The 24,059-nt window shown below is 37.7% G+C and overlaps 4 protein-coding genes across 5 annotated transcripts; 2 read left to right on the top strand and 2 right to left on the bottom strand.

The window, feature by feature from the left end:
* Nucleotides 1-1,631: 1,631 nt before the first annotated feature.
* LOC104000447 (frataxin, mitochondrial) lies at nt 1,632-6,063 on the top strand. The gene is made up of 5 exons (XM_009422496.3): nt 1,632-1,901; nt 2,085-2,157; nt 2,254-2,301; nt 2,392-2,486; nt 5,697-6,063. The coding sequence occupies exons 1-5, from the start codon at nt 1,663-1,665 to the stop codon at nt 5,824-5,826; spliced, it is 585 nt and encodes a 194-aa protein (XP_009420771.2). The 5' UTR covers nt 1,632-1,662; the 3' UTR covers nt 5,827-6,063.
* Nucleotides 6,064-6,197: 134 nt separating this feature from the next.
* Nucleotides 6,198-13,294, top strand: LOC135624531 (mitotic checkpoint serine/threonine-protein kinase BUB1-like). The gene is made up of 15 exons (XM_065128244.1): nt 6,198-6,528; nt 6,601-6,660; nt 6,743-6,899; nt 6,993-7,150; nt 7,253-7,346; nt 9,701-9,814; nt 9,897-9,984; nt 10,898-11,001; nt 11,080-11,151; nt 11,231-11,320; nt 11,460-11,617; nt 12,218-12,272; nt 12,365-12,499; nt 12,597-12,718; nt 12,848-13,294. The coding sequence occupies exons 1-15, from the start codon at nt 6,245-6,247 to the stop codon at nt 13,035-13,037; spliced, it is 1,881 nt and encodes a 626-aa protein (XP_064984316.1). The 5' UTR covers nt 6,198-6,244; the 3' UTR covers nt 13,038-13,294.
* An 811-nt stretch (nt 13,295-14,105) lies between these two features.
* Nucleotides 14,106-18,760, bottom strand: LOC135624535 (uncharacterized). 2 transcript variants are annotated; one of them, XM_065128252.1, is made up of 6 exons: nt 18,462-18,760; nt 18,345-18,401; nt 17,317-17,388; nt 17,040-17,206; nt 16,833-16,944; nt 14,106-14,534 (listed from the first exon to the last, which is right to left on the bottom strand). In XM_065128252.1, the coding sequence occupies exons 2-6, from the start codon at nt 18,381-18,383 to the stop codon at nt 14,448-14,450; spliced, it is 477 nt and encodes a 158-aa protein (XP_064984324.1). In that variant the 5' UTR covers nt 18,384-18,401; nt 18,462-18,760; the 3' UTR covers nt 14,106-14,447. The 2 variants fall into 2 exon arrangements, with proteins under 2 accessions (XP_064984324.1, XP_064984323.1); XM_065128251.1 differs by having other exon boundaries at nt 14,106-14,523; nt 18,462-18,620.
* Nucleotides 18,761-19,112: 352 nt separating this feature from the next.
* Nucleotides 19,113-20,879, bottom strand: LOC104000450 (protein EXORDIUM-like 7). The gene has a single exon (XM_009422501.3). It carries the CDS (start codon nt 20,304-20,306, stop codon nt 19,326-19,328), a length of 981 nt encoding a protein of 326 aa, XP_009420776.3. The 5' UTR covers nt 20,307-20,879; the 3' UTR covers nt 19,113-19,325.
* Between the last annotated feature and the right edge of the window lie 3,180 nt (nt 20,880-24,059).

The following is a 24,059-nucleotide window of genomic DNA, read 5'->3' as shown; positions in this document are numbered from 1 at the left end:
CTATGTTCAAGTTTACTTGGATGATGGTTATGGATACGGACAAAAGTAATACATCCAAATACGTTTAGCAAAAGAGAGCTAAATAGTTTTATACGTGGATAAATGAAAGACAAACAATCAAGAGATGTCTAAAAATTAAATATTCTAGTAGATATTCGATTAATCAAATATAAAGCAACAAGAATGATATCTCCCGGAGATACTTAAGAATATAAGTGGTAAATAAAAGAAAGCATGTTACTTCAAGTAGATGTCTTTTTTTTCATTCTGTAATATCATTTTATTAGGGGCTATCAACACATAAAGTCCTACTAAGAATGATATTGCAATGTTCTCAAAACTTGTATTTTTTAAAATTAATTTTGGATTATAGTATGAAAGTTCTTAAATATTTATTTTCTTTTATGAGGTAAACCAAACATATTCTTTTACGGTCATCAATAAATGTTATCATTCTAGAAGGACCTCAAATGTTTCTATATATAAGATTAAATGATTTTGATATTTTTAGAAGAAAAAAATAGTGCAATGGTGTTTAGCAAATTTTACATTAAAATAGAAAAATATTATTGTTTCTAAATAATGCAGGTAAAAGCCTTCACAAATAAGGAAAGCTTCGGTGGTATGATCTATAATGCCACAATATTATTTCATTACTATTAGAAGGAGTGTTACTATTTATTATTAAATGAGCTTGTCCATTTCTAAGTAGCATCATCTTCAAAGAGAATAAAGTCTTTCACTCTCTTTACCACTGTCAATCGTCTTCCTCCGATACATGTTATAAAATTCATAGAGAGAAGGAAAGAATTTAGTAATACAATGTAAATCCTTTATAAGTTTGCTAATAGACAATAGGTTACAAGAAAAATTAAGAACATGAAGAACAAAATTTAATACAAAGAAATCTAAAATTATAATTGTGTCTTTTCCTATTGTAGAAGGAAGTAATCCATCAACTACTTTTATTTTAGAGTTTTCAAGACAAATAACCCATCTTTCCTTTTCCTTAAATATATAATTTTATAGACTAAGACGAACGAAGAAAGTTTTGTTCATTGAAACCATTTGTTGGATATGAAAGCATTCGTTTCGTTTCTCTTCTCTAGATATAGTAATGTAGATTCTCACAAACAAAAAAAGAAGAAGAAATAATTAGAATTGATCCGAAGAGTGATAAAATAAAAGAAAAAGCTTTTAAAAGAAAGAAGAAAAATAATTCCTAAGAAATCGGGCTCTAATATCATGAATATAAATGAATATAATTTTTCTCATTCATTTATTTTTCTATACATAATTTATTAATTTTATATAATATTTCATTCTAATTTATTTTCTATAAATATGAATTGATTTATGTAGATTGAGAATCCTTTAATTATAATATTAATTTACTTTTTACTAATTTATTTTTGATACTGATTAAATAATAATTTATTTTTCTAATTATATAACTATAAAATTTCTTAATTATGAGATTCGAAATTATCTATGACATCAATCTCTGATAAATCTCGAGTAATAAAATATCACATGAAATTAGACCTTTTGGTTCAACATTGTGGCTCGGTCCGCCTACAATTTGGTTCGACTCAACCGTGTCCACGCGCTGGCCCTCCACTAAATCCCACCGTGCGCCCCGCTTCGCTTCCCTGGGCTGCCATGGCGTCGCGCTTCGCTCCGAGGCTTCTTCTCCAGCGCTTATCGACGCTGAGAAGAGCTCGGCGGACCTCATCGATTCTGGTAGCCTCCGAAGCTCCCGCTGACGTCGGCGGTGGCGGTCTCTTCTCTCCACCTGGGCCGCGGTCGGCTCTCGGTCCTCGATGCGTTTCCAGGGTTTCCTTCTCCACCCGGCCATCGGCTCTTGACGAAAGGCAGAACCCGGCTGCCATAGACTACCGGTGCGTGGTTCCCCCATACAATCCCTTCCTTTTTCTTTGGAGCGAGAGCTTGTTTGTGAAAGAGGCTCCGATTGGGATCCGACGATATAATGAGATAGAGCTTTACCCTTGATTTTGATGTGAAATTTAGCTTCTTCTTCTCATATGTTCCTCGATTCCTTATTAATCCGCTTTATATGACAGATCTCTCATGTCGGAGGAGGAATTCCATACCCTAGCAGATGAGACGATACATGACTTGTTGGAAAAGTTCGAGGTATCTTTTGTGATCAATCTCTGCGATTTATTGTTTTGAAAAGCGTGCACGACTTCGGAGGTCTTGATTGGTTTTGTACCTTCTTTCTTCCGGCAGGAATACGGTGATGCCATACAAGTTGATGGTTATGAAGTAGACTATGGGGTGAGTTGAGTTGGAATATCTCTGCTTTCTCACTCATCTCTGCGCTTTATTAGTTGGCTAAGTTGATTCATCGCAATGCATCTTGAGCAGAATCACGTTTTGACACTGAAGCTAGGGAGTTTGGGAACTTACGTCATAAACAAGCAAACTCCGAATAGACAAATCTGGTTATCGTCGCCGGTGAGGTACTGGTAGTATGAATTTTTGCTGATTTTATACATAAAACTATGTATTTTATTGTTTTAGGTGATAAGGTCGTCAATGAAAAAAATAAGAGTTTATATTGTGGAGTTGCATGGTTGCTTTCATATTCAAAATCAGTAATACCATTTTAATGCTTGAGTTAGCTAGGCATGCTTACCTTTGAAGTTTAAAATTTGTTCGTGATTGGTCAAATCGGTGTACTGCCTGTTCTTAGGAATTCTATTTATACAAGAAGAGCCATGACTGAGGAAGGCTTCAAATTTCATGGATTACCTGCATAGCTTAGAATTTGTAACTAATTTTTCAGCTTAGGTGCTAAAACAACAATCTCAAGCTTGGTGATTATGTATATGATTCTGCCAATATAAAATATAACCTCTTAAAAATGAGCTGGAATAAGAGGGATAATGACAGAACGTAGGATTTTGAATGGGCAGAAATAACAAGGGTTGAAAGTAGCAACCATAGCATAGTATCTTAACTAGTAGGAAAGTAGATGTTGGCATGTAATGTAAACCATTGGAATGCCCTCCTCATAGAGGTCATTTGGTGGATTGCTTCTGCTTTGAGGGTAAGGAACATATAGGTTTCTTGACAAAAGCAACAACAAGAAGTTGTACTGTCTAAACTATTTGAGGTAGAAATTTCTTAGTATTAACCAGAAATAACAAGGCATCAAATCATCTAGTTTTCTAAATCTTGCTTCAGGGCCTTTTTTGGCTACCATAGCTAAATCTTGATTTTGGCCATTTCTTGGATACCATACTCTGGTATCTTTTCACCTTTATTTTCTGGTAGCTTTTTGCAAGTTCCAGCATATATTCGTGTTCTATTCTAATGCTGCTTATAATTTTGAATCCATGTCCATTTCTTTTTTGTGTTCAGATGAATTGAAATCTGTGCTTTACATTTGCTAGTTAATAAGATTATTTTCCTTGTTTTTGTAATTTCTGGAACCAGCTCATGTATCTTTAAGTTATTTGGAACAGCATGTATGAAGGATGATATGATATATGCCCAAGAAGATTCCACATCAAGTGATATCTTTAACATGGATAATTTATAGATCCCTACCACCCTTAAGGACCAACTTTTCTTGTGGAACCTATTGTTCATCATGAACTTTTGTTTGGTGACAAAAGGAAATCAGTAATTGTAATAGTGGTACGAGGGGTTTGTTGTGCTTCTTGAATTGATCGTCACTTCAATGGGACCTAGATACTTAGTGATCCATTTTAGGAACGAGTGAAGGAAATTATGATAACCTAGCTGTCACAGACTTAACTGGTTTTGCCTAAGTCGTGCGGCACCCTTGCGTGTCCGTCCACAAAGGTCAGCCTCTCCAAAATCTCCTATGGTCCCTTAGGACCTACAAAAGAGAAAACAAATTAGAGAAAACGTCTCACTTGGGATCCACAAGCAATCATTTCAGTAAACACTTCATAGCCAATGCAAATTACAAATAGAATTTACAAGCTTTGAACGGTCGCTCGACAAAGGGTCTAAAATGATCCACTACAGATCGAGCATCTTTCACAAGTGTCCACATGACACAACCTTTATTTACGAGCCTAAAACGGCCACCAGACCTAATTAAAATGGGACTGTTAAGCCTTCGACCGTCTCTCTATATGCTGTGCAAAGAATGAACAAACCAAAAGACACGGACATACATCAGTATTACATTAAACACCCTATTTACAGTTTTATCCGTGACATAGCGTCATGAAATTATTACTCAAGGGCAACTCTAGAGATCTTTTGGAAGGTTAAACCCATGTGATTCTAAACATAGTTTGTTAGAAGCAAGATAAAATCACTTACATGATTTTGACTTGCCTAGGAAGCACAGTGAGTGTCAAGAGGAAGATAAATGCGTACATGCTATCATGAAAATGTGGTTGCCTACTGGATCTGGAAGTTGGGTATCATGTAGCCGATCCCATGATATTGCCTCATGTTCTAGATTCTTGTTGGTGACAAAATAGAGCACATGGGTGGATACGTGCTCAGTATGCTGTACTGCACATGCACGTTGAAATTCAACATTATGGTCTCTAGCATTTTGCTTCTGGAATTCTGCAATATGCTGTTTTGTTAACCCTAATTGTGCTACAACGAGGCACAAAATATGATGATGGTATATGAATAGGAATCGACTTGTATGTTTGCCGAGTTGTAATTGATGCAGAAGTGGAACTAACTTGGAGAAAGAACAGATGAATTTTGCTTGCTCTGAAAGGAAAGAACAACTTGTTCTTGTTGGTTTAATTTTCTCTGGAACTAGGTTGGTTGTTGCATCTTCCAGATTGTTGTAGTTATCTGGGGAAAATGCATATCATATATTGCTGCCTAGTTTCAGAACTTCTCTATGACGGAAAACAAAATTCTGACTATATAGCTCACCGAATCCTTAATCATTAACAGTAGGATTCTTGGAATACAAACCCTGGCCAATAGCTATTATAAAATTGACATCCTGGCCTCTGTCATGGTCCTTTATTAGCATAATCAACACATTTTAGCCTAGCCCATAGGTAAACTATAACCAAACTATCAAGTGTACCTTTTGCCGTTGGATTAAAGGTATACTAACAGAACCAACTGTTGCTTTCCCTTTATTTGAATCCTTATGCAAATTCTCTAGAGACAATCGGGTCGAGGATGGGAGGAGTTGTGGTGTCTCTCTAAAGACAAAGAGGTAAGGTGTCCTATAGTTTGGACTTGGAAATAGCGTATGTGGTCATTCTTGTTCAAATGAGTTGGGCAAATGGTCAAAATCGTTACATCCATCCTTATATGTTTGTTGCCACATTCCAAATGGTCAAGACGTGAATAATCAGAAAATGTTGTTGTATTGCAAATGGTGATAGTATAATGATGGTCGGTATACCATTAGGCGTAGTGCAGGAGTTTTTTATGAAAATTTATAATTTCCATTGTGGATGATGTTGAAATCATATACTTCTTTCATGCCTCGAGGTCATGTTTAAGATGATAGTTTGTGTCGCAACTGTTTGTAACTGTAAATTGGATCGTCATCTACCATGTTACACATCCTGGATTCTCCGCTTGAAATAGTACTCATGGCTTTCGCACTCATTCTTATGGCCACTGGCCAGTTCATCAATCATGTTTTCCCCATATCTCATCTGATGTTACAGACACATGTATCTTGTTTCATCTTGCAGTGGTCCTGCAAGGTTCGACTGGGATTCGACGGCTAAGACTTGGGTGTATAGGAGGACTAAGGCTGCTTTACTGCAGCTTTTGGAAGGAGAAGTCGGGCAACTCTGTGGGGAACCCATCAGTCTTCGTTGAATTCAGACGTTTGGCATGATTCATAAGTATTTGTTGTTCTTATGACCCTGTGAAGTGAGATCTGGTTGAGAGAAAGCCTTCCCTGTAGCATCATGCTCTGTTTTCTCGACAGTCTTGTGTCTTTGTGTTTGCTATGAAGAAGAACCAACTTGGGCTTTCACACAACCAGATGTCATGGGTTGAAGGTAACATTATATCCACATAATTTGAACTGTAAAACCACCATTATGACTGTCATAGTTTGTCCACAAATTGACATTCTAGCCTCTGTCAAAAGACCCAATTGGCCTCCAAAATGTTTTGAAGTAATACCAATTTTTTTTTTACTTTTTTATTTTGAAAAAATATAATAACATATATCAGAGTGGGATCCGTTCCAACAATTTGCTCGACATCAGAATGGGCCGTGCGTCTATAGATGGATGGCCCAACAAAACCCATCTTCTCTTTGATTCAATCCAAACCGTCGATTAATGGACTTATACCCTCCGTATCCCCCACACCCACTGCTACCGAGCACGTGACCCGCAAACTCAAAAGTGGCGGATCCCAAATTTCAAAACTCCCTCTCTTCCTCACTCTCGGCGCTGCCACTGCCTCCGCCCTCTCCGCCTCCTCACTCCGTCACCACCGTCAAAGAAACCCGCCGGAGATGGTCCAATTCGACTGCGACGATAAACCCCTCCGCAAGGATCCTTCATGGTACCTCCCGATCCCTATCTCTCCCATTTCCAGTTATCCCCCTCTTCTCTAATCTCTTCCTATTTGTTGCAGGTCGACGCAGGACGAACCATCTATTCGCTCCCTCGTCGATCCCATCCTCCCACGGCTCCGGTCACGCCCCCCGCTACTGCTTAATTCATTCGTTTTTTTAACCTCCGGTTCTGTCCTCAAACCTGCGCTCGATTTGGCTCAGGTCCATCTACGAGGCGGCGGCGGAAACCCGTAGCCACCCGGACGACCCCACCGCCGCTGCCCGCTTCAGGGACCTCCTGGAGGACTGCGTCAGGAGCTTCGCTGATGATGAGCGGTACCGAGACGATGTCAGGTTTCTCAAGATCTGCATTCTATACGTGAGCCGCCGCACATTCCCTGCTCTCACTTTCTTGTCATCCTTTGCGTGCCGCGTATTGGTGGGGTTTGTATTATTGTGAGCGATGGTGTAGGGGGACGCGATTCAGGATTTCGAGAGGATCTTCAGGATCATGGAAGTCAAGGGGATCTGCCAGGCGCATTCTTTGCTTTACGAGGCGTACGCCATGTCTCTTGTTGCGGGTGGGAAGCTGGTGGAGGCCCATGAAGTCTTCCAGCTGGGGATCTCCAAGTTCGATCCTTCATCATTCTCTCTCTCAGCCCCCTATTATCTTGGGGAGTCGAAGATGACAATGACGCTGATTTACTCATGGTGACATGTGTGGTGAATTAGGAACGCGGAGCCACTTGATAGACTAAAGAAGATGCATGGCATGTTCCTGAACCATTTAGCTGCTGTTGCTCAAAATGCAGCTGCTGATCCGAAGGTCCGATCTTTGCTTTTGTACTATTGGTTTCTTGCTTCATTTATTTCATTTAACTCCATTATCAGTATGGTGCGTTAGATGGTTGATATCTGCCTCTTCTGCCATATTAATTGAGCTTAAATTGTGAACAGAGAAAAACAGTACTTTCACGTAACAACTTTACTTCAGCTATAGAAAATTTTCTATTTATAGACCAACTGTAAGTTTCACATACTTAAGGAAATCCAAACAAATGTATAGAGCAACGAAAACCAGATATTTACAATGTGGTGAAGCTTGTGTTGTTAATTTATGCACATGGTGTATATCCTATTAACATTTTTGTTGATATAGATTATTATTTTTATGAGTTGAAGGCTTTTTTTTTTTTGTTATTGAATGCTCAATAATTATATGTCAAAACCAGGTAGTTTAGCATACACAAATCTTGTTCTTTCATGGCACTGCCCCTTCTTAATAAAAACAAAAATGAGAGCAAAACTTTTGGAGAAAAAAAAAACAAGGTAAAATATTACTAGCCATTTCTATTGCCTTGGTTTTGGCTTTTCGTTAACTTCATTAAATGCATAACAAAATTATGCTATATGCCACAACCATATTCTTGGTATGCCTTTTAATGGACATCAATAAGGGTCTCATTTAAATTATCTGGATAGACATTATTGGTTGGGGCTTCTTTTTCCTGTGTCTATCTGCTTATTCTTAATAAGTGCCCATCATGCTTCCTAATAAGATATCAAACTGGTAATAAGAGATTACTTTTATTTATTTTAGTTCAATTCCATCTTACTACTTCTTCTAACCCTTTTCTTGAACTGGTATTTTGCTGACATCCGTCCTGCAATTTTAAACTCAAGGACTCTCTTAGCATTTGATACAAGCAGTCATCGACTGTTTTGTGGTCCTCTAGTTCTTACAAGTTTGTATATTAAGTAACATATGTCAGGGACATTGACTGGTACACTCGTAAATAATTAATTCATGGTCATGTTAAGACTGATATGGAGTGGCAATTTGTTTCAAATAGTCCAATTTGTGATCCAACCTAATTAGTAACAGAGTGGATGGACTGGACTTCATCCAGCTATATATGATCAGATTCAATTGAATCTAGTGATCTGGTCTTATTCAATAACATTTTGAATAGATTCAGTTTGATCCAGTTTTTTATGATTTGATTAAATTAAATGGGATGTGTCATGTGTGTCATTTAAAAATGTAAGATGACATGCAAACAAATAATGTCAAGAAATAGTAGACGTAATTGGGTTGGAACCTAGGGGCAGAGTATAAATAGGTTGGAACTCAGAGGTCAGGATGTTATTTTCAATAAAGGGAGGTGTGAGCATTAATATCCAAAAACATTAGGTTTAAATGGACATCTTTCTTGTGGCAATGTCATATTCTAGGCCTTAAATTGAATTGGCCCAGATTGGCCATCTCCTTTTAGGATGTACTATTGGGATTATTACAAAAAAGAACTGCAGTAGAGTGGTTTGTGGATGTCTACTGTGCTGTGGCCAGTATATCTTTTAGGCCTGTATAACTCAAAACATTCTTGACCATATACAAAATTAAAAGGGAAGTAGGGTTGCATAAATGGAGAGCTTAAAAGTCAGTATCAAATTCAAGGTGAAGGTTCTTGTAAGTGACTATTAGCTGACCCTAGCCTCATCATAAAGATTGATTTAAAATTTGCATCATTTCTAGCCAGGGAGATGGGTTTCTATCTGTATAATCACAGATGAACAGCCTTCGAGTCTTTTGTCTGATGTATATAATTAATTTTAAGTATTCTTTGTTATTTTTGTCATTCTTTTTCTTAGATCTTCTACTTTCAATTTCATAAAGTTAGATGTTTTATGAATTATGAAAGTAAATGGAAACTTTTAGCATAAAAATTTTATTTATTTTTTGCTAATTTTATTTGTATATGTACCAAGAGACCTGTCACGATATGCTAGAATGCAATATCAACTTCGTGGCAAATGAGAAAAGAAATAAATGAAAGCACTTTACATCAAATTTTCATGTTTATTCACTAGTACTTGGAATTATCAAAGTGATGTTTATTGGTGTTATAGTTTATTTCATTGGTTGGGCCACACTATTTTGTGGCGAGAAGTATGTGAATCTACAGATCATTCTTAGTTGGTCTTCATAATAATCATATAGGAATTTGTTGCTTCATGCGAGTGTGATAATTACATAATGGGCATACTTTAGCTCTTTTAAATTGAGTGGATTTGCTTGTTATCTATATTTCCGTTGCTGCGCACTTTTATCTTTAGTGTGCATACCATAATTCAAATGTGAGAACAAGCGATCTTATGTCTTACAAGCTTACTCTGTAGAGTGACATGAGTAGTAGATCACTAAATCAGCAGCCAACTCTTGTCAATCCATGGTCAATGCCTACCATTGGTGATTTGCTGAAAAAGATGGATGCTAATATCAGAAAATATAATGTAAGCTTCACTTGCAAACGAGTCATATTTATATGCTGATATTTTCTTTTTGACAGTCTCTGCTTTTGTGAACTCATTACAGGGTTATTGCCGTAGCAGTAAGGTATATTCAGGGAAGGTATCTTTATCTTCCTTAAAGAATTCTTCAAGAAATAAAATCGTGGAGCTAGGTATTACATTCTCTCTTCTTTGCTGGTTGTACCATTTGTTCTCTTATAATTGTTTTACTAGATAGTTTATGACACCTAATGATGGCAAGATTGTACAAATGAATTTCCATAGTGATCCTCGCACACATTTGAATAAAAAATAATGGTCCAATTTATATAAAAAATTGTTTTAAATATATATTGCTTCTAGGTTATTAAAAAAAGGAGGTATATCATGAGCGATCATTAACTGTTTTTCAATCATTTGATTCTATCATTGTTTTGGTCTTTGGGATAATGATAGTGGGTTTTAGCTGTTTCAGTGCATCCGTTTTGGAGAACAGTAAATGCGTGAGACAACCAAAATTATAACATATTTATGATGAATAGAAAGGTTGCAGATCTTCAGATGCTAAGCATAAAGAAAAAGCTGTAGATGGGATGTTAACTGATTCTCATGGAATTGTAGAATGCATCTGAGAGAATAAACAGTTCTTATGGGTTTTTGAGATCGATTTAAATCGTTCCGTTTGTATGCTAGTTGGCTTCAGTATATGGAGGTTTGAGAGGCTGAACCTAAATTTGACATATTATCAGTGACATGAAATAATCAAATGATGAGTGATTGTTAGCACATGTGTTAAGGCATCTTTATATTTGTTACTTGAGCATTCTGCAGAGATGACAATCAACTTTTAAGATTCCACAGGAATATTGATGAGATTTTCTAATTCCAGTTAGAGTATTGTGCGAAGATGTGTTGGATAAAAATGAAACAGGAGTGAGTATGCTCATATTCAATGCTATTTCAATATCAAGCATCTGAAAACTGGACGTTTGGGTTGTTCCATCTAAAATTATGCTGAGTCAGTCTTTGTCTTGGCTTATAATGGACTGAAACTATTTTTTTTTTTTAATTATCTCAATTTTGAAGGTGGTTGCAAATACCAGATAAAAGGCTGCTCAGGCCTTGGTGGGTTTGCTCAGGTATACAAGGCTTACAACGACAGCAATCCTGATGATGTCCTTGCACTGAAGGTGAAAATTTATTCCATGTTTTATTATTCTGGTAATGTCTAATAATAGCTAGCATTAGTACTTATGTTGTATCGTCAGATTCAAAAACCTGCATTTCCATGGGAGTTTTATATGTATCGTCAACTTGATAAGCGCATCCCTGATGTTGAGGTTAGCCATTGCCTTGATTTCTATCTTCAGTCCTGACGTATGCTTATAGATTTTGCTTACACTCAAGCTTTGCTATCAGAGATCAAGCTTTGGTTTTGCTCATAAAGTGCACATCTTTGCTGACTTGAGTGTACTAGTTTGTGATTATTTGTCCCATGGAACACTTCAGGTAATCGAATCTTGTGAAAAAAGTGAATCATTGGTCAACTTTTTCTCTAGTCACTACTTATGTTTTAAGTCTGCAATATCTGTTCTCTGAGATTTTCTGCTTCGAGTGTCTTGGTCATATGTAGCTCTGCTTCTTGCAGGATGCTATAAATTCAAACTTGGTGACGCACAAGCTTATGGAAGAAGTTCTTTGCATATACTACACAATTGAGATGCTGCGCATGCTGGAGACTTTGCATAGTGTTGGCATTATTCATGGTGATTTCAAGCCAGATAATCTACTAGTTCGCTATGCAAGGTAATTACTAGAGATGTTGTACATTATTTCAATGATATTCTCTTCCATAATAAACATCTATGCAAGACATGTAACTAGATGATAATCTTAGTCGCTGGACTTTTTTTTTTGTGAACAGAAACAAAGAAAAAATGCTTGATGTAGAGAATTTGAACATAAATGTTCCTTCTCCAATGGTGTTCTGAACTATGAGAAAACTATAGTACCTCCCTTTTTATTACTATCAAAATAAGGATGTTGTGACACTTCCATCATGTTATATTCTTTAGTATCTTGTTTCTGTCCCTTCATGCATGGGATCACTCTCAATCTGTACATGAAATATGCACAATCTATTAATATTCTGTCTGTGCATATGAATGATTTCAAACTCAATATGAATTTTGGACATTTAATTTCTAGCATATTAAAGATTTGACTGCAAACTTTTCTTTTTCTTCTTAAAAAATCGTATTTCTTTTTTTTATTATAGATTGCCACTATTATAAAATTCTGTATTTTTCTAATAAGATTGGAAGTCATCAAAGTGGTGATTCAAGGCTATTTGTGTTTTACTCTAATGATACATGAGCATCTGATGATCTTTCTTTGATATGCAAGGGAAGAATTGACAGAAGCTTCATTCATCACCAGAAGTGGACCTTGGCGAGATCAGGTCAAATCAGCTTGTCCTTGTCTTGAAGCTTCAAGTCAACTATCATAAGCTTCAAGTTAGTTTTCTTAGGATAATATGGTATATTGTTGCAGGGATTATGCCTTGTCGATTGGGGAAGGGGCATTGATCTAAGCCTTTTCCCTGCTGATACGAGATTTATCGGGGATTGCCGAACATCTGGATTTCGATGTGTAGAGATGCAAGACAATCAACCGTGGAAATACCAGGTCTGTATCTTGAGTTCAAATCATTCCAAGTATCATGCCAAGTGTTTAGCAAATGTTACCAATCATTCTATTTCACATGATTTCTCTGTTATGCAAGGTTGACACTTACGGCCTCTGTGTCATTGTCCACATGATGCTCCATGGATCATATATGACCATAGAGAAGAAGGTTAATCCAGATGGGAGCTACCATTATGGACCAAAATTACCTTTTAAAAGGTATTGGTTCATTCTTTTTCTGTCGACTAATGCGACGGTGGCTGGACAATGTTCTTCCAACCAAGGTTTAACAATGTCCTCATGTTACAAATAGAGAACCTCTAATGGTTTGATCATTCTGGTCTTCAGGTATTGGAATTCCGATTTGTGGAAGCCATTATTTTCTCAACTGCTTAACATTAAGTCCAATGGAAGTGATGTGCAGCTGCTATCAAGTTTAAGGGAGTCCTTCGAGAGCTACCTGCACGACAACCCAAATCTAATTAAGACTTTGAAACATTCGCTAGCGAAGCAAAAGGCCTGTCTGTGTTCAGCTTAGCTCAACACCTTCATATGTATTATTGGTTGATGTGGAATCACATCTTTGTTTGTGCCAATAAATTGTATATGCCTGAACGATGATCGTCTCTGTTCGGTCTCAGCCTGTTCATCATATTCACCATACCAATAGCAAGAAGAATGTAAAGGTGAAATTTATCGGTTCATCATATTCACCATGACAATAGTGAGATGAATGTAAAGGTCACCATGACAATAGTGAGATGAATGTAAAGGTGCAACTTACTTGGTTATCGATGCCACATGTATTAAGGGACTGTTTTGTACGACCACAAGTGGTTCATTTGTAACCCTATTTGCAACAGATTGTTCATATGCAAGGCTTTGATTGTCTACAATTAGATCACATGTAGTATGGTGTGCTTGCACTTATAACCTAACATCATTTGTGTTGTGTTGATATCCGATTGATTAATATATTATTGCATAAGTAACATATTTCAGATTTATATTCAAATTTGATTGTCACATTTATATTCAGGTTAATTATAAATTATCTTTTATAATTAGTGTATTTTGATCCTTATATTTTTAGAAATTACATTGAGATTTTTATATTTGAAACATTCAAATTAATAGGATTAAATATTTTGCTTACATAAATATAGAAATTTCAATATAACTTTTAAAAACATTAAGATTGATATGTTAAAGATAATTAATTATAAAAGATAATATATAATTAGCTCTCATTTAATACAATAAAAATTTATATTTAAAAGATTTGAAAATCTTAAAAAAATAGCACGACAAATGCTGAATTTATATCTTAATTTTGTACGTAACGATGCCATCAGATCAAATTGGAGACTGAAGAGAAATCTCGACCGGCTTTAATATTACACCCCTTATCGTGTGATAGCATATGGTGGTTTGTCATACAACAAATCAGACGCTCAGGGATTATTCTAAATTCACATGCACAACAACAAAGACTTGCATAACTTTGCTGGAGGCTACATTCCATCAATGAACTCATGCCGGTGTCATCACAAGGCCTTGAAGAAACGCCAAGTTCTTGACCACAAAGCATAACGAGGATTCGATATGCTAGAGAAATAGTCTTTTGTCTTCTATATTCGTTTATAACATAACAGATCAAAGGATTATTCAGAAATGTAAAGACACCCAAAATCTAACTTGTTAAATGGAAATACACCATCAAATCCAAGTAAAGAATCACGGTAGGAGTATTTTACATGTGAAATCATGGAATGGGCCAAACCATGAGGATGAGAACCCTTCGTGAAAAAACCTAGACTCATGAACTCACTTCTTTATTTTTTCTTCTTTACGATTGGTCCGGCACTGCCTTTCTCTGCCTTTATCTGCGCCCGAATTAGTGCACGCCTAGCCCGGGGCCTCATCTCCCGCACTTTACGAGGTGGCATCACGTAAGGTTCCAAAGGACGATCGACAAATGGATGTTTGCTTCCCGCAAATATCCTGAGCTTGCGGTCACGGTCCTGAAGGAACCCTTATGATTCATAATTTTTACAGTACAATTAAAAATATAATAGACACGTTTTCAGAGCCCACGGAAAAGATTCATACTGTTCACAAGTTTCTACAGCAAGATAAAAATAGAGAGCAAGTATTCTTAGAAAAAGGGCATATGCGATATTCATAGACTTTATGGACACTATACCAGCATCAATTGTGTAGTATGCTTTGTGTTCAATTGTATACAACTCCTAAGCAATTTTTTTTTAAGTGAATAACGATCATACTTTCTAAGTCTCGGCAATTTTATGAAGATCCAATACTTCCTATTTGTTAGCAAATGCATGACAAACATGCTTAATAGACAACAACCAAGGATGATGATACATCAAGCATATATGCGACAGCACTGATAAGAGAACACCTTAGCCATCAGAGATGTCATCCTATTCAATTCTATATAAAATGTGTTTTACACACTCGTATACATTTACCAGCAGCTAATTTCATTTGGCCCAATGACAAAAGGGAAAATCACTGTCTCTTGCAGAGTTTTAGAATACATGAATCAATTAGTATCATTACTGTTCCACCAGTGCATGCTCATGTTATGTAGTTTGAAAGCATTTTTGCCATATATTGACCTTGACATAAGTTCCTAGTATACAGGTAGGAAAACTTATGCAATCTTAATGAATCATAATTTGCAGGCACAAATAGTCTATGAACACAAAGAAAGACTATTATCAAGAGTGGAGCATTAAACCAGTAGATCTATAATAAAAGACACTTAAAAGTAAGATTAGCCCTACCTCATTGGTTATTTTGTAGATGTCCAGATGAATCTTTCATCCTTTATTAACAAACAAACCAACTAGAGCTTAAAATCTTCTATTTGAAGACAAACTAATGAGCTAACAAACACATATTCAGCATTTAGTTGGTCAGTGAATGCAAATTAAGCGAATGAGGTCTAGCTTTCTTCTTCACTTGTTTGATGAGACAGCTTAAGACCCTAAATCATCAGCTTATACATAACTAGGTGTAAGATCAGCTATCAGATATCATCTTTGTCAAAAATTAAAATGATTTTCTTTAATTTAAAATGGTAAAGATTTAATATAATGGTTGAATGTAAAAAGAATATTCTGAATCGGTACCAATCCACTTGGTATGTCCCTTGTCATGCATCCTCTGGTCAATAGACCTTGTGTTAAAATCTTTAAACAACTGGACAATTTAAATTGTTACATCCCACTCATGATTATGGCCCTGTAATAGTTATTGGGCAACTAAAGGCAGTCTCCTTGAAGCATTTATCGGTGAACTCTTGTGCACATTAGACTAGTTGGTGGTGCGCCAGATAGTATTTTGGGAGTAGAAGAGCACTGAACCTATACACCATGAGGGACACAATCTCCTCAAAAACAAATTGTCAAAGATGTACCGTTGTAATTTAGGTCACTTCAAACCTTTGATCTCTTTGTCATTGCCATGAAATTTTACATGATGACCATGATTAATAAAATTTCCAGATAATTGACAAGTTTATTAACGTTTGTCTAAAATCTTAAACAAGTAGGTTTTTAAATAAGCATGAAACACAAGATTAATGCTAGTGATATCTATTTTGTCATTGCCATAAAGTACATGCTCATAAAAATGTTCTGCTCAACACAAAAGAAAATTAGCAAAATATTAAAATGATAAACAAACAGGCTACAGATACATAGAGCTTTTGTTAGCCATGAATGACCAAGAAGTAACCACCAAAGAATAAAACTACTAGGAGTTGCTCTACTGAGATTATAGGTTATATACTTGAAAATTTTGAAGTAGCATAAATTTATCGACAAGCAGGTTGGGATGTCATCCAGAAGTGATCTTTTTTACAAGAATATTTCATCTACTAGGATACTAATTGCATATATACAATTAGAACAACAAATTTGTTAGTTGGAAATAAACTATGAACTAATGAACATGCTCGTACATGTTCCTGCAAGTGTAAACAAGAGAGAGCATGCAATGAACATGCTCATGTATCAGAACTTCAAAACTGATAACCTGCTCACGCTTGCTAACAAGAAGACATTTTAGGTACAAATTGATTTGCCGCTTGATTTTAGAAGACATTTTACAAATTGCTAGGATCCACAAACTAGTTTTATCATATATGATACAGTTCAAAGAAAACATTTTAGAAGAGAAAATTTCTAGCATCTTGAATCTTGAAAATTTTCTTAAGAAGAGCTACAAATTGATTTGCTGCTTAATTATCTAGAATTTAGGTAAAACTAAACTTTGAACATAGTAATAAATTATCACTTACATCACGCAATTTATTGCGTGGTAACATGCGCAAGACAGCTTTACGAACCACTTCTGTTGGATCTTTTACCAACTGGTCCTTCAAGCTCCTTTCTCTTAAGTGGCCAATGTATCTGTGACAATACACATGTAAAAGTAGTCTAAGGAAGGAAACAAGGACATCCCAAATTAATTATTACTGAAAACAACAATAGCTTTTGGCCCTTACCCAGTGTGCCAGCGATAAAATTTATCGGTCATTTTTCTTCCTGTAACAGATACATCTTTTGCATTGAGCACAATGCACATATCTCCATCTTCCTGGTGTGGCGCATAGGTAGGTTTATCTTTGCCTTGAATTACAGTTGCTATCTGAGATGCCAATCTTCCAAGGACCTAGTTGTCAAATTGTTAAAGACCACATCAAACATACTTAGCAGCATAATACTGAGTTTACTAGAGAAAAATATAATGCCAGATATCAAACATAAGACAAGAATAACAACCTGGCCTTTTGCATCAAATACTCGCCAACGTAAACCCTCTAAATCGATTCTCCTCAGTCCAGCCAGTGCTTTCTGCGTATATTGTCGATACCAAGTTTACACAGGTGCAATATAACAGCATAATGCTCTTACCACCAATGAGGACAAGAAAAAAAAATTCAGATACGCCTAACACAAATATAAAATGATATGGTTATTTTCAACTCTCAATTATATTATGACGAACACATTAGTTTGTAAATGATCCATGAAACTAAACACAACTTCAGACAGGAAGATCTCTTCTAGGTTACTATAAAGGCTCTGCAACAACAAATTTCACCAAGTAATTACAATAATATAATCTTTGTTGCTCAACTGTACAGTTTACAGTGATCCAGATGTGAAAAAAATGAAGATTAGGAGAAGTGAATAAGTCTAAGATAAAGACACAAAACAAAATACAGTTTAGCCTTTGAAAAAGACCCTTGTCTTTCAAGTACATAATATAGAAGTCTAAGTAAAAATAGATCTAAACAAACTACAATACAGTAATTGGATAAGCAGTTGTAGGAACAATAGAGAACATTGAGAATGGGAGAATTATATCATGTGTCTCTGGAGCAAACAGGATGAAATGATTGATTACAAGAGCCAGATAGAGAAATCTAGATTTTCTACTGATTCTAAATCAGTCGACCTCATAAATTATGATAGAATAGGGTTATACAAGAAGTTTAGAATTAAAAGATATAACTAAGTTCAACCAACCAAACGTTCACTTTGGCCTCAGTCTTATCTTACAACCTCGAAAGGAGTTTACCTTGTGTTGAACGAAATCAACTCTACGTGGTTATGCCAAATTTCTAATATGTATAAAGAGAGGCCCCAAGAATCTAATTTGGTTTTCTCTTCGTTATCTATATCTTGGAGATGGGCAAGAACTGATTCAGATTACCAGATTATTAGCACATGCTTTAGATCAAATTCCCAAACGATAGCACAACAAAAGAATGGAGAAAGATAAGGGGCCGAGGGATCACAATCACCTTCAAGTTTCCCTTAAAAGTCTGAGTTGCAACTGCCATAATGGACTCCCTTTTCCTCTGCAACAACTGGTAAATCAATGATCTTGTCAGAAGAGATCAAGAGAAGGAGACTCGCACCTCAGTTTAGTCGTTGTCCGGAAATGGCCGGAGATAGCCGCAAGCGGTAGGGCGAGGAGGAGAAAGAGACGGCGGCGAGACACGACCGAGAGCGGAGTCGGCTTTGTCAGTTGTAATGAAGGGCTCAAGGTGTGGGGGCGGCTTGCTTCGTTGTCGGGTTGGATCTGAGAAATCTTAACCCGGAGCCGATAAGTTAGGGCGGATCTCAACTGCAATCGGAACCCGAATCCGATAACGTGCCGCTGAGTGGGCTTCCTCTTCGACCCATTCCAGTGGGCCGGCGGCGTTCAACATCCGGTGCGTGTTCGTGACCGCCAAGGCGTGGCGGGTGGCGGCGGAGGTGAGGACCTTCTTCGGCGCCTGCGCCGCCTTCGACGCGCTTCGGTTTTAGTGGGATGTGCGTGGTTTGGCCGCCGGAGACGAGAGGGAGGAGCACATGCGACGGCGTAGAAGAAGAAGAAGAGCCCAACCACACGATAACAGTCCATTAAAAGACGATTATTCTGTCGAAGATTGGGTCCGCTTTGTAATCATTCTCTTCCATTTTTTGTTTTTTTTTTCTGGATAATTATTTCAGAATTATGTTTCGAAAATTAACAGTGAATTACTCTGTAAATATGACATGATACACAAAGGACTTGACATCTCATGCCAAAGAACTGTAGGCTCTAATTAACTTCAGCTCTGAAATCAATCAAAAACTGGCTATTTGAATGTAAAACAATCTGCTTTTAGTTGGGGCATTTGTTCTTGAAGAACTTCAAAATGAAAGGTGACAGACTGTGTCTTCTTCTTCCTTTTCTTGTGTGTGTCTGCAGGAGGGATTGAGGCTGTTCCCTCCCTCAACTCAAAGATTACAGCCCTTTAATCCATGGCATTTGGACCAAAACAAGTCATCTTTACAGGGTTCCACACCCACTGCACAAGAAACCTCCTCCCGTTCACCCCATGCAGGTTGTAAGCCTCCCCCTCTGATCCCTTGAACACGCTCCCAACGTACCCGCCTCCCGCTCCCGACCCGTAGACCCCGACGCAGAGGTCGGCGATCTCCGCCGGGGCGGCCGGGTCGTCGCCCGCGTACCACGCATTGATCAGCGGATCGCTCGACGTCTCCGCCAGTTCGTGGGCTATCACGCTGATCATGCCGTCGGCGCCCACGTCCCGGTTGGGCGCTCCGAGAGCCCGAACGCCGCCGCTCGCGTTGTGAACCCCCACCATGTATTCCGGCAGCGCGAACGGGTAAGCGCACATCCCCGGGCACTGCGAGCCGCTGTGCCCCACCCACGCGTACGGCACCGTCACGCCGACCACAGCCGGGAAGGTGAAGTAGTGGAAGCCGCAGACCTCCCGGCAGAAGTCCTCCACCTCCACGTCGGGCGAGGTGAGGACCAGGTAGAGCCCGTTGCGCGGGTCCAGCGGCAGCCGCTGCGGGTGGGCGGCGACGGCGGACCTGATGACGGACTGGATGGCGAGGCGGGACAGCGTGGCGCCGTGCGAGTAGGCCGAGTCGTGCAGCTCGCCGGCCAGCACGAAGCTGCCGGTGACGTTGGAGCCGGTTTGGTCGGTGTAGAGGCGGACGGTGCGCCACCAGTCGCCGACGGAGGGGGAAGGAGAAGGGGCGGAGAGGGAGAGCAGGAAGTCCCTGATGATGCCTTGTGGAGCTGCCTCCCAGTGGCCATACCATATGGTGTAGATGTTAACGGGGGAGGTGAGGACAGGCCCCATGTGGTACGCAAGGTCGACCGTCTCTGGGCGAGGCTGCTGCCATGACAAGGCAATGGCAGAGAAGCAAGAGAGCGAGGAGAGGAAGAGAAGACACAGCCTGCTCATCTTTCCCATGGCCATATGTTCTGTGCAGGAAGGAGACTGAGGTCTTTAACAGGTTTGAATCAACTTTGCCTTTGGCTTTAGAATCTGACATGTCTCGCTTTTGCCATGTATCTATTGCTTCCATGTACCCACGCTCATACAATAATACTTAGCTAAAAAGATGGCAATTCCCTGTAACATTAATTTAGATTTCCTAAGGGGATAAATACCATGAACTTTGATCACAGCAACTTAAGGAAAGGCTGCAATGCAAGTGGGGGGGGGGGGGATTCCCATTGCAAGTTCTTTATGAGTGATTCTACTATATAACCATCCATGTTTTGACATGAGATCACGCAGTGATTGAAGGCAGGTCACCATACCTCATGTGCTATTTAATGATGGAGATGACAGCCATGTGCGTCTGGCGACTGCTACATACACTCTCCTCAAGTCAAATCTCTGTTCTAAGAATCAATGCAGAGATACTGTCTAATTCTATTACTTGGCATTGCGCAAACATGTCTACTCTTTCAAAGTCAGTAGCAGTATAATATAGCACATATATTTCCCCAAACATTTACATCACAAACATATTTCTCATTCCTATCAGCATTCATAGAATATATATATATGAAAAAAAACTTAATTTTAAAGGACCAAGGAGGAAAATCACTCATTTTGGAAGCATTTTCTACAAGAAAAAATGACACCTTTGTTGTGCAAAAAAATAAAAATAAAAATTTGTTTGTGATATTAAAACTAACAAGAATTTGTAGCAGGAAGAAGTAACAGTGGATGTTCCCACATTGCAGAAATGGTGATCCTGTCATTTAAAGAAGTCAGAGTAATGACACAAACAGGACTATCAAAACCTGGCAGGCCATGATTCAACAAACCAACAGTAATAATGTGGGACACCTCCAGGTTTAGGACTATCTGCAAAGGCTTGCAATCAATACATTCTTTGCTTTACTCTTAAGAAAGCTAGCTAATGAAAGCAAAGGTGGTGGTCAAAGACCCACTCTTAACAGGCAGAAGAGTGAAGAAAGCTATAACCATGCTTTAGTGATTTGTGTGAGAAGGAAACTATTACTAAATGTGCTGCCCGCATGTTCTTGTGGTGTAGAAATCATGGAACCGAGAACTACTATTAAAACAGGCTGTACAATAAGAAAATTAACAATGCTCATCTAAAACCAACATCATCTGAATCAATTTAATCAAAGCTCTGCTTTTATGTTTAATTTCAGACACATTTTATCATTTTCCAAATTTACAATATCATTTCTACACTTGCAACTTTACACATAAAAAATGTGTAAATTATGTGCGACCAATGCATATACTACATAAACAATGAGGCACTGATAGAAGAGATGTTGGACTTACAGTTAAACCAAGCATCCATATTTTTCATATGTTGGTGTGCAATTGCAGTGATTCTACACCTAAATGTTTAGAACTTGCCTTTCACCTCCTTGAATGAGGGAAGTATTCGTAACTGTTAAAACATAAGCTGTGTGACAAAGGCAGAATAGGCAGGTCTCTTGCGATGGCTGATCTTCCAGAAATCTGAAGGAGAGACAAATAGGCCTTCGGCAACAACTCCTGCAACAGTTTATGCTGTTCAAATCATGAAATAATGGATCAAAAAGATGAAAAGAAACAAAATGATTAGTGGACCTTCTTTATTCTTGTAAGCATGCAGAAAAACAGTTCATACATAGCACTTTCTGTCACTTGTCATTATAGCAGTTTAAAGTCAATTCTACAAGCAGCAAGCACATACAGACATCAGCTACAGATAAAGATGAACTCCAGAAACCTTTAAGTATCTCTCTACAGACTTCTGAAGTCCTAACCACTTAAACATAAATTGCTTGGAAGTTATCCAGCAGAATGGCTGCAGAAATAACAAAGCAGCATTCTGAAAACTTGGAGAAAATGCATAGCATTTGGGTGGTGGAAGTTATCCAGCAGAATTCATAAACAAATGCATCAGATTGGATAGAAGTTACCTAATAAATATTAGATTAACACAGTGATGTGAACTTTTGAGAATTTGACAAAAATCTCAAAGGATTAACCAACATAAGCAAATGCAAGAGAAAAACAAGGCTTTCAAAGGATTAACCAAGCATGCAACACATTCTTCTTTTTATTTTAGGCAATATGCCATCCATGTGGAAGCAAGTTATCATTTACTATCCCATATGGTACATAGTTCTCAAACATAACTCTGCTACTGAAGTCATTTGATAATTTTGATTTATGCCAAAGTGCAAGCGAACAACAATATTAAGAAATGTCATGATATCAAAACTAAATGGTCAATCTGACGAAATGTGAAAATATTTATATTTAAAACTTACCTATAATCTGATTACATACACAAATGGAGCATCGTTTAAGATCAGTACTGCACATGTAACAAAATAAGCCTATGACAAACGCATAAAAGAAATCCTTTTTGACAAAACATAGAACAACTATATTTTTATATAAGGCCATAGATTGACCTTCCTATTGAAGGTCAGCATTATCTTAGGGTCCCAAAGCATCTAATTAATAGCGCTATTAGTGTTCTTCATTTAGTAAAACACAACAAACGACATTTCCAAGAAACAATCTTCCCATATTCAGCTTCATACTATGAAGTGAGCTTGAAAAAAATAAAAAGCTGTCTGTAAGTGACGAAAGAACCAAGTTTTTTTCACAGTATGCTGATTAACTCGTGAAACTTACTTCCATCAAAGAGTTAACATAAATAAATAAGATATGGTTAATCAGTTCCCTAAAGCATCTGTAACCTTTATGAAGGTGATGCAAGTCTATAGACAAGATGATCATCCACTGTCCCAAATCTGCATGTTGACTTCATATTTCAGAAATGTTACTTCTGGATGCCTTAGCCAAATTTCTCTCTCCTTGTTAGTGTACAAGATCATCATGTGTTCATTTTAAATGTATATCAAAATCTTAAAATTCCCCATTAAACAGTATGATAATGTGTATGAATTTTAATTTTCTTATATCAATATTAGAAACTTGAAGCCTTAAATATTAGTAAAAAATTATATGTCACATAGTCACAATTTAGCAACAATGACAGACCTTTTAGATGTTTCAAATTTCAATTTATAAAGAGCTAATAAAATAAACAAATAAATTTATAAGATAATTGCAATATCAGCTATACTATATGGATTGATACATCAAGATGATTAAGAAACAATATGTACAAATACATTGGTATCTTTGTTATGAATGTTTGGGGTTACAACAAAAATAAATAACACATTTATATACATAAACAAGCAGAGGTAATCACAGTCAAGGAATAATTATAATGAAAAATTTTCAAATTGACATGGACCTTTTCAAATAAGACATGCAAATGCACCAATTAGATGATGTGATTTAATGAGGATTAGCAATTTGATGAGGTAGAAGAGTACCTCAGAATATCTTATTAGTAAGGATTTTAATTTCGAATGATACCGTTCGTACCGGACGGTACATATCGGTACGTGGACCACCCGCTACCGGGCGGTATCAGCTTGGCTACGACGAGGGAAGAAGAAGCATCAAGAGAGAAGGCGCTTGAAGAAGAGGGAGAACCTCGACGCTTTCTGACCCGACATTGCCCTCCCTCGACAATCCCGATTCATAAGGTAACGGAGAGGCGACGGCTCGGCTTCTTCTTCGCCATGTTCTTCGCCAAAGGTCGGAGGTGTCTGCGGCCTTCGACGCCTTCGTCGAATGCCGCAGATGAGGAGAAGACCG

Source organism: Musa acuminata, chromosome BXJ2-10 (assembly GCF_036884655.1).
Source record: "Musa acuminata AAA Group cultivar baxijiao chromosome BXJ2-10, Cavendish_Baxijiao_AAA, whole genome shotgun sequence".
Lineage (NCBI taxonomy): Eukaryota > Viridiplantae > Streptophyta > Magnoliopsida > Zingiberales > Musaceae > Musa > Musa acuminata.
The sequence above is the reverse complement of the archived record's forward strand: the minus strand, read 5'-3'. Positions and strand labels throughout refer to the sequence as shown.